General features: G+C 31.3%; 1 protein-coding gene across 1 annotated transcript in view; it reads left to right on the top strand.

Annotated features, from left to right (window-relative positions):
* The first annotated feature begins 3,622 nt into the window (after window positions 1-3,622).
* LOC145259697 (uncharacterized) overlaps window positions 3,623-11,889 on the top strand; it is a 34,541-nt gene continuing 26,274 nt past the window's right edge. The window contains exon 1 of the mRNA XM_080117372.1: window positions 3,623-3,793. Within this exon, the coding sequence (XP_079973498.1) occupies window positions 3,749-3,793 (45 nt within the window). The 5' untranslated portion in view covers window positions 3,623-3,748. The remainder of the gene's footprint in view (window positions 3,794-11,889) is intronic.

Here is an 11,889-nt window from a genome sequence, read left to right as displayed (position 1 = left end):
GAATCAAATACAATATTTTTCTTTCAAAAACTTTTTAAACTGCAAAAAATTACGTTTAATGCATATATATATATTAGAAAGTGCCTTTACGAAAATAAAAATTATAAAAAGCCAGTGAAAAGTGTTTTTACAAAAACAAAAAACATAAACAAGCCAGTGAAAGTAATTCTATTTTTTCTTAAACTTTCGCAAGTTACGCACGCGTTAAAAAAGTATATTTTGCAAAGGCTATGACGTAATAAATACTCGTAGCCGTGTGTGTAAAATAGTGTGTCCGTCAATTTTTGTCTTTTTCCCCTTTTTCGCATTTCACGTTTGAGCCTGGACACCACTGCTATTTTTTTCCTCTTTCGATCACACGGGCATTCCCTGCTATTTTGATTGAAAAAAAAAAAAGATTGTTTTGATTCATTTATATTTTTTGGGGGGTGGGGTTCAGCGCATGGGTAACAAAAAATCCGGAGAATAACTTCTTCTCTTTGTATCCCTTCTGCTAAAATATCTGGTGGAGAGGGTATCACGTACTTCATTTTTTTAGGCGATTATATTTTCATGTTTTTATCCATTCTTTTATTTATAAAATTGTTGTAAGGGTATCGATGTTACCCACGATGAAAGTGATCAATTAGGTGTATCAGAATTTTTGGGGAATTTTTGACACCCTTAACACAAAACTGAATAAAATATAAAAAAAAAACTCGTAATTTCTTTTTTTTTTAAAGTGGGTTGTTTATTTCTTTATGAAATATGCTTCCAAAATTAACTATTAAAGTTGTTTTAGAAATAGAAATATTATTTATTATTTTAAAAAAAAGAGTGTTTACAAAGTGCCTGCGCGTGTTCATGCAGTCATTTTTTTTCCTTCGCAATAACTCTGTTAATTTTTAGTCTACAGACTCGAAATTTGATATACAGGGTACTGTGATTTGGGGAAATCCGTTTTCGGCCAGAATTTTGGCTATTAAAGGGTTAAAGTTCAACGATTTTACCTTTGAGTACTCTACCAAACTGCTCCGCCAATTTTGAGTATAAACAATTGAAATTTTAGATATAGGTTCCTTTGACATGGATCTAACTTAATAACTTGATTTGAGCACAAAATAACAAATGTTAAGGGGTCATAATAGTGGTCAAAGTTGAAAAAAAAATGTGACCTCCTCGGTATTTACCAAATTACTCAGACAATTTCTGGTCTAAACATTTGAAATTTTACATAAAGGGTATTCAGAGATAGGGTAGGCTTTTTAACCGTTTTGGGTCGAAAATTTGAGCTGCCAATATATAAATGTATGTACGTATGTATGTATGTATGTATGTATGTATGTATGTATATATGTTTGCATGTTTGCCTAAAACTTTCGACAGAGGCGACGGATTTTCACAAGATCAGGATCGTTTTGAAGCTCGACATTTCAGACGACAAATACCGAAAAATTGGCTAAAAACATTAATTTCTTCACCCTCAACTGAGCTCTTTTCTACAGGGAGGGGTCGCTTTTTTTGCCGATATTTTCAAAAGTCATCCCCTCTTTTCGATTGTCTAGCCTTAATTTAAACCTACGTCACTTCTGGTTTGCCGGTGGTCGTAACAGCAAAGACGTCAGGTTTTTTCCCCGTTCTTTTCCTCCTTCGCGGTACGGGTTCGAGCCTGCCTTCCTACAACCACTTTTTTTTTGCTCAACATACACCTCCAAACATGTCTGTCTGTCTGTGTGTCCGTCTGTCTCTGTACATTTCCCTACACAATATCTCTGTCAATTTTCAGTCTACAGACTCGAAATTTGATATACAGGGTAGTGAGATTTGGGAGACTCTTTGTATTCCGTTTCCGGCTAGAAATTTGGCCTTTGAGAACTCTACCAAACTCCTCCGCTAATTTTGGGACTAAAAACTTTAAATTTTAGATATAGGTTCCTTGAACATGAACCTGATTTAATAACTTGATTTGAGCCCAAAACAATAAATGTTAAGAGGTCATAATAGGGGTCAAAGTTAAAAAAAAATGTGACCTCTGCGGTATTTACCAAATTACTCAGACAATTTCTGGTCTAAACATTTGAAATTTTACATAAAGGGTATTCAGAGATAGGGCAAGCTTTTTAATCAGTTTGGGTCGAAAATTTGAGTTACCAATATATAAATGTATGTATGTATGTTTGCCTGTCTGCTTAAAACTTTCGACAGAGACGACGGATTTTCACAAGATCAGTATCGTTTTAAAGCTCGATCTTTCAGACGACAAGTACCGGTTTGGTGGTGGTCCTAACACCAAAGACATCACGTTTTTTCCCCATCCTTTTCCTCCTTCACGGTACAGGTTCGAGCCTGCCTTCCTACTACCACATTTTTTTTTTGCTACACATACACCTCCAAACACCCGGGCAACGCCGGGCTTAAATGCTGGTATATATATATATATATATATATATATATATATATATATATATATATATATATATATAAGATACTATATGTATATATCTATCTCTTCTATTATATAAAAAGAACTTTGTGTGTGTATGTGTGTGTGTATGGACTTGAAAATGGCTGGGTCGATTTTTATGAAATTTCACACAAAGGTACTTAATGTGCCTGACAGTGTTCTTAGAAAAGTTGTGTATCGGAATGTCTCCAATAAGTATTAATAATTTATAATCGAAATAATCCGATGAAAAAAGGAACAGGCGATTTTGACCAAAGTTAACACCTTACACAGCCTAACATCAAAGTACATTCGAGAAATTTTATCACTACACAAACCGTAAGGCTCAAAATATAAAATCAACGGCAAGTTCTTCAATATGGCAGGTTTCTGTTTAGGGCACAATTGAAGCCGGATACTTGACTTTTGCATTTTAAACTTTAATTCAACCCGTTATATATATATATATATATATATATATATATATATATATATATATATATATATATATATATATATGATTTTTTAAAATCAGCAGTAGGTTCTCTACAGTGCAATGTAGACTACAATGTATTGTGAAATAAGTTATAGCGAGAAACATGTGTGAAGCTGTCATCCCGGTGCACCATGGTGCATCCCCAACTAGAGCATGCAGTCAATCGATTAGATTGAACATGAGCTATTTCGTATATATATATATATATATATATATATATATATATATATATATATATATATAATAGGAGATAAGTATACATGTAATGTAATAAATATTCGTATATCTATATCTATATCTATATACATATATATATATATATATATAAAGGAACTATATATATATATATATATATATATATATATATATATATATATATATATATATAAGGAAACTACACACACACACACACATATATATATTACTTATTTCATCAGCTCATGTCATGTATTTTTTATCTATTGCTTTTTTCCTTTTCTGTTGTTTTGTATATATATATATATATATATATATATATATATATATATATATATATATATATATATATATATTTATTTCCTTGTTTTTTTTTTTCAATTTCTTTTTCTTTCCATCCCACTCTTTCCCGAAGAATTCCACTTCGCTTTTCATTCCTACACAGACAAAAAAAAAAAAAAAAATAAATAAAACAATAAAAAAAAAAAAAAAATAAATTAATATTTTCCAATCTTCATGAGTGGAGGACCTATATAAACGCCACGGTCGCTGCTGCTGCCACTCACTGTCTAGTTCGGTTTAATATACCAATTCTAAGGAAGTCAATTTGATTCATCATTCTGCAGACAACAGACATGCACCGTCAATTCTTCCTGTGGGGAATTCTCTCTTTACTATCAGTAAGTCAAATTACTAAATTAATTGGGCTTGTTTTACAATCCACAGAGGTACGGAAAAGTTGTTAAAAAATATAGCAAATAAATGTTATCAAAGGCAAGATAAGTTACTTATCTACTAAACTGGATATCTTTTTCGTATTTTTTTTTTAATGTAAACTGTTTATTCGGGTCGAAAACAAGTAATATTGAACGCTACCGGAGAACAAGAAAAATAGTCGCGGTATATTTGAAGTCTCGACAAAGATATGAAATAAACATGATGGTAGAAACCTACCCAATCAACGCTACTGGAACATTTATATGGTAGATTTCTACCTCTATTTTGTTTTATTTATAATTTTGAAGTGACTATCAAGACTTCAAAGATGTAAAGAAACATCGCAGCTATGGTTTCTTGTTCTCTGGTAGCGCCCAATATTACTTGTTTTTCGAACGGAATAAGCATTTTACATGAAATAAAAACACTAAAAACTTATCCAGTTCGGTAGAAAACTTACTTACCTTGCCTTTAATAACATTTATTTATTATATATTTGTTTTTTGACAACTTTTTCGTGACTCTGTAGTATTTAATACAAACCCAAATACTTTTTGTCTTCATTTTATTTGTGAAAGAAAATTCTTTGGAATTTTCTTAATGGCATCAAATAAAAAAAAAACACCAACTAACCAACCAACCAACCAACCAACCAAACAAACAAACAAACAAACAGATAAAACAAATAAAAACAAAACAAAAATAGTTTCTTAATCATTTAATACATGTTCCTTGAAATAACACAACACATGTTTCCCTCAACGTAAACAGTAAAATCCCACTCCTTCGGTTTAGACGTCCCTAGATGTCGGAAAGCCTTCTTACTCCAATAGTTTACTTCCTCAGAATGATGGACTTTTGTAATGTCCTTCCAGTTTCCTGCTTCCTGCTAATCCGTTGCATGTACTGACAATTCTTCGCTAAGTCATATTCCATAAAAAAATGGTTTGCCTTATTTATTTTATTTGCAAGAGAAAAAAATCCCGAAATCTGAAATGTTCGTTATGAAAAAAACAACCCCCCCCCCAAAAAAAACAAAAAACAAAACAAAAAACAAAACATAAATAAATAAATAACACAAACAATTAATTATTTCCTCCAATCTAATGGTCCCGCACTCTTAACCAAGCTTCAAACCCTGTAAGTCAAATTATCAAAATATTTTTTTACCTTCATTTTTTATGACAGAGGATTCCGGGAACTTAAAATTTTTCTTTATTACATCAAACAAACAAACAAACAAACAAACAAACAAACAAACAAAAAGCAACAAAAAATCTTAATACATCATGTTTGCCCTTATTCAGTTTATTTGCAAAAGAAAATTTCGAAATCTGAAATGTTCGTTATGAAAATAAATTAATACAACAATGCATAAAATAAATAAATAAATAACGCAAGCAATTTTTTTGGTCTCCAATCTAATGGTCCTGCACTCCCAACCAAGCTCTAAAACCTGTAAGTCAAATTATCAAAATATTTTTTTCCTTTATTTTATTAGTGAAAGAAAATTCTTGGAACTTGGAATTTTTCTTTATGACATCAAATAAGAAACAAACAAACAAACAAACAAACAAACAAACAATCAAATAAAAAGCAACAAAAAATTTCTTAATGTTTTAAAACATCATGTTTTCCCTTATTCAGTTTATTTACAAAAGAAAATTCCGAAATCTGAAATGTTCGTTATGAAAATAAATTAATAAATACAATAATACATAAATTAAATAAATAAATAAATTATAATGATGTATGAATAAAATAATAAATGTGATAAATAAATAAATAAATAAATAAATAAAATAAATAAAATAAAATAAATAAATGAAATAAATAAATAAACAAATAAATAAAATAAATAAATAAATAAACCCAAACAATTTCTTATTTTTTCTGTCTCCAATCTAATGGTCCCACACTCTCAACCAAGCTCCAAACCCTGTAAGTCAAATTATCAAAATATTTTTTTGCCTTTATTTTCTTTGTAAAAGCGAATTCCGGAAACTTGGAATTTTTCTTTATACAAACAAACAAACAAACAAACAAACAAACAAACAAACAAACAAACAAACAAACAAACCAATTCCTCAAATGTTTTAACGCATCACGTTCCTTGACGAAACCGCAGTAGCTGTGTCCCCCTCGACGTAAATATCCCCGATTAAATAAAGGGTTCCGTTCGAACAGCAAAACGCAGCAAATAGAGCTATTTATATTAATATTTATTTGTACAGAGATGTACAAGCTTCGCTACACTGACATGACAATGTTTCGATCTGTAGTTATTGATAACTAAGATATCTTCGAGCGAAAAGTTTGTTTTTTAATCTAAGTGTTCATATTGCAGTCCAAGTTCATATTGAATACCTAAATGACCTTTTGCCTGAAGAGACGAAACATTGTCAAGCCAGTGTAGCGATCGAAACATTTTCATGCCAGTATAGTGAAACTCGTACATGTTTGTATAAAGAAATAATATGTGTGTATATGTACATGTATATGTGCGTATGTTAACCCTGGTTATGAATTTTTAATTTTATATATCAGGATTGATAATTCGTATTTTTTTATTATTCGGACGACGGTTCTCGTATTGAGTATCATTTTCACAACGTTTCGACCAATCTAAACTGCGATCTTCTTCAAGTGTGCCTTGACGAACTCGGAAATCTTTATTTAGAAACCCGGAAACTTGCACGAACTTTCGAACGGAACACTTTATTTAATCCACGGGGATAGCGTGGGGATAAGTCCCAAGGATTTCGCAAGTGCGAGTATCGCCCGCAGATTCCAGGTTTTCAACATAAAGATTCCCGGGTTTCGACATAAAGATTCCCGAGTTCGACAAGATACACCTAAAGAAAGTAAAAGTTTTTTATGGTCCCAAACGTTGTGAAAATAGCACTGAATGCATATTTTTTCATCTCTATATAAATGTTTCAACTCAATATATGCGCAGTAACGTATTCAACGTTTTTTTTTAAACAATATATATTGGCTCTCCAAATTGGTCAAAGGGAAAATTATTCCCAACTCGCATTTAAGTAAAAATGCACTTTTGTATAAATAATCGAATTCATTCAAAATGTATCGCAAAAAAAAACAAAACAAACAAAAAAAAAAAAACAACCAAACGAACAAACAAACAAACAAATGAAATAACATCTACGTAAATCGCGATATATCCAAACAGTCGTGCGAGGCGATCTAATGGTAAGAGTCTAAGCTTCTTACCATGAGGTCGCGATTTCGAATCTCGCTAGATTCAGTCACTCTGATGAGTCGTAGCTGATGAAACACGTGTCAGTGGATAATTATATTTTATAAACAATATATATGCCGCTCCCGATTTGACGGTACAAAATTGGTCAAGGGAAAATTATTCCCAACTCGCATTTAGGTAAAAATGCACTTTCGTATAAATAATTGAATTAATTCAGACGTATCACAAAAACAAATGAAATAACATCTATCTATCTATCTATCTATCTATATATATATATATATATATATATATATATATATATATATAGGACTGTCAGAATTCGACATTAAAAATGGAGTGATTATGTAGACTTGCTATCTTTCGAAGCTCATAACAATATGAATAATGTAATTTAAACCCTAATTCTTTTTCAATAAAAGGAGCAAAGACAAAACTTTAAAATATAAAAGTTTATATTGAAAAATATACAATATATTTTTTAAATCGGTTTTCTTTAAAAAAGATTTCACGAAATTCAACTTTATCTAAATATAATAAATATATATAACTTCAGAAAAATCACTTACCTATATAAAATACTAATTAATGGATGCTTCCATTCTTCATTTATGAGAATTTGTCCATATTTATATTTTATAATTAATGTATGTTTAAATAAAAGAATTTTTTAAACATCTATTTGATAAGACCGCCATTACGTAAGCATTAACGGTGTTAGCTAGCCGGTGTTTCTTCCTGTTTTGAAATACGGATGGACAAAAGGACATAAAAACGACACATACGCGAAAGCCGTGAAGCCTGTGCGTGAAGAAATATGTGTCACCGTAATAAAAACTAATCACATTTTACTTATCAGTTTTTGCCTTTATAAAAAAAAAACGCTCGACGAAGTTTTGATTTTTTTCTTCTCTCAAAGAAATACATGAGTTTTTGATTTAATATATTTTATTTCTTCTTTATGGAGTGAATTTTTTTTAAATATCTAAAAAAAAAAAAACATTGAATGAAATAGAAAAAATTGTCGCAATTCTACGAAATTTTCTGGACAATGTAACAAGATTATAAGGTTTCACTTAAAAAAGAAACAAAACAAAAAAAAATCAACGTGGTTTAAAAGAAAGGGATTTAAACTTTGGACTTTACAGGTAAATTTGCAAATAACTGTTCTTTTTTGTTTTAAATTAGCTTATTTTATTTATTGATCTTTTATCTTCAATTTGTGATATATAAATTTGAGGTGAGAAAATTAATTATTTTCATTTTAATAGACATTTCACAATAAGGGGTGAATTTAAAAACCGCTTGTCTAGAATATTATATTCAGTTTATTGGGAAGAGCATAAAATTTCACATTGAACCTGAAAATATCGTAAAAATAGAATCAATCATTAGAAAAATTTTGATAGATTTTTAAAGTTTAAAAATTGAAAAATTTCACTCGTAAAATTTAATTGATTTCATTACGTAAAAAATGGCTGCATGAACGCACTCAGGCACTTTGTAAACACTGTTTTTTTTTTTAAATAAATAATATTTCTATTATTCTTTAAACAACTTTAATAGTTTATTTTGGAAGTATATTCCATAAAGAAAATAAACAACCCACTTTAAAAAGAGAAATTACGAGTTTTTAAATATTTTATTCGCAGTTTTGTGTTAGGGGTGTCAAAAATTCCCAAAAAATTCTGACACACCTAATATATATATATGACATTCGAACGGGACCCTTTATTTAATCGGGGATATTTACGTCGAGTTGAAGGGGGTACAGGTGCTGCAGTTTTACAAAGGAACGTAATGTGTTAAAACATTGGAAAAATTATTTTTGTTGTATTTTGTTCGTTTGTTGTCATGAAGCAAATGATGTAGAAGTCCCGAGATGCCGGAAAGCCTCTTACTCCAATAGTTTATTTATTCAAAACGATAGAATTTGTTATACCTTTCTGTGGGTCTCTTTACATGTAATAACAATTCTTCGTATGGGGAGTTCTTTCTTTCTTTCTTTCTCTCTCTCTCTCTCTCTCTCTCTCTCTCTCTCTCTCTCTGGTAAGTCATATTCTATTAGAAAAAAAAATGTTTTCCTTTTATTCATTTTATTTGCAAAAGAAAATTCCGAAACCCGAAAATTTCTTTATGAACAAGCAAGAAGAAGAACAAACTAATAAATAAATAAATAAATAAATAAAAAATGAATAAAAATAAATAAATAAATAGCAACAACAACAAAAACAAACGAACAAAAACAATAACAACAACAACAATAAAAATAAACGCACATGAACAAGAACAACAACAAACGCACAAAAACAAAACCAACAACAACAACAACAACAACAACAAACGCACAAAAACAAAAACAACAACAATAACAACAAAACAAACGAACAAAAGCAAGAACAAACAATTTCTCAATCTTTTAATACATCAACTTTCATGAAAATAAAAAGAGAGCAGAAAGAGACTAACAACGTTTCTTCTTAATAAAAGAGAATGTACGTAAAGAAAGGAAGAGATCATATCCGATTAGGTTTCAAAGCCCATTAGGTCCCGCACTGTCAATCAAGCTCCAAACTCGGTCTCATCCCTGCAGTTTCACACTCAAGTGCCGGTTTTAGAAGTACTTTAATAGAATGTGCTCTGATGAACTAATTCCAGACTAAACCAAGAGACAATAAAACTCCACTCCTTCACTCTAGAAATTGCTAGATGCCGGAAAGTCTTCAACTCTAATAGTTTATTCCCTCCAACTGCTAGACTTTGTAATTCCCTCCCAGTTTCCTGTTTCCCTTGCTTTAAAAAAGTTTCCTCTGTTAACTGCTGAAACTGGAAATCTAAAATGTACTTGTGTCATTCTCTTACAAATTTTCTACTTCAACCCCTGTCCCATTGGCGGAATATTGCATCTCTCTGCTCTTTTTTACAAGTATTTTAAGGGAAACCCGGCAAGTAACAAAATCTTACCCCTTCACTGTAGATGTCCTTAGAAAGCCTATTAATAGTGTCTCCCTCGAACTGGTAAACTTTGAAATTCCCTCCGTTTCCTACTTTCCTGATTATACTAACACTTTAAAATTTAAATTTAATGCGAACAAGCATCTCGCTTCTCAACTCCCTACATAGTGCTCCTGTAGATATGGTCCTAAATAGTGTTCCCATACGTCCAAGTAGCAATATGGCTTGTTTGGGATGAAAAAAGAAGGGGGGACAGAACAAAAACAAAAACAATAAAAAAAAAACCAAGTCTCCATTTCTTTGTCTATTTTATAAATAAAACTCACCACGTCTGTCTATTTGCCTGCCTCCATTTTTTTCAAAATACATCTCCTCCGAGACGCAAGGTCGCAGAGCAGCGCGAGATGGGTCAATTGCATTTTTTGTGGACCATTGTTTTATGGGTTCTTAGTCGGTAAAAATAGTCGCAAAGCAGTCAGGTCCTGGATATGACCTTAAACTATATCCGATGGTGAGGCCTCAGCTTGCGGGCTTGGGGAATGTGGAGCCACCCTTTAATTGCCATTGCTCCCAGGTCCACTCTGACCCGGAGTGGTGGTACCTGTTAGGGTCCCAACTATGGGTTAAATAGAAACCGACTTAAAAAAAACAAATATAATCTATTAAAAAAATTGTTCTTAAAAATCACCGGATTCGGCATAAAATAACCTGAAAAGGGTTGATATGCCGTAAAACAAAAACAAACAAACAAGCAAAGCAATCAAAATTAAAAAGAAAAATGGACTTGTAAAACATAAGCCGACTAAACGTGTTATTTGCATTTATACGTTGAAGTCGGTTCATTTTTAACCACGTTATTCTTCTGATTATAGCTCAAACCGTAATGATTAAGACTGGAGCACAATATGTTTTAGTTTCGATTCTAGCTGATGTGTGTGTATATATATATATATATATATATATATATATATATATATATATATATATATATATATATATATATTACTTTTGAAACTACTACTATATATTGGGTACAATATAATAATCGATAGAGAATTAACTTTATAATAATAAATACGAAATCTGCAGAAATTAAAATATCATATTTAAGCATTGGCCATCATTAAATCCCGGGCCTATCTAGTATATACATAAGCGAGACCCCATAATAATGTGTTTTATATAAAAATACATGTCTGTTATATAATTTATGCAGCTAAACTACACATTTACCCTTAATTACATTGCCTATGGAAACACTTATTTGTTATATATTTGTTTTTTTTTTTTAATTAATTGATACTGCTCAGACATGAACTTTTTCGGAGGTAGGTTGGGGTGGGGTGGGAGTAAATTTTTACCTTAGCAAAACCTCCACAATTGCTTTTATAATAACGACTTTTAAAAGTTTTCGACTATCCTAGATACAAGAATCTTCTTTAACTTTGGCGGAGACAAGTACTTTCCGAGATATGTAGACATGCATTTTGCACTGTAGTTCGATGGCCGCAAAATGTGTATGCACGTGCGATAAACAAATCTACTTCTCTTTGCCCGACATTGCTCCTCCTCCACAATTTTTTTTAGGGGAGGTTATAGTCTGTGCAAGTGCGTATGCTGACAAAGAATATCAAGGTTAAATATGGGTCAAATACTTTCACAACAGCCCTCATAAAATGGGGATATCTATTCTAAAAGCCGTTCTTACCATGGCAAGGTTGGGGGTGTCTATTCCGAAAGCTGTTCTTAGCATTAGGACGTTGGGGGTTGGCCACCACCAACACCCAGAGTTTCATTTTTTACAAGAGAGGGCATGCTTCCACCGGGCAACGCCGGTTAACGGGCCCTGCTAGTATAATAAATACAAAATCTGCATTAATC

The sequence above is a fragment of the Euprymna scolopes genome, chromosome 35, assembly GCF_053919585.1.
Source record: "Euprymna scolopes isolate OS-2025 chromosome 35, ASM5391958v1, whole genome shotgun sequence".
NCBI lineage: Eukaryota > Metazoa > Mollusca > Cephalopoda > Sepiida > Sepiolidae > Euprymna > Euprymna scolopes.
The sequence above is the reverse complement of the archived record's forward strand: the minus strand, read 5'-3'. Positions and strand labels throughout refer to the sequence as shown.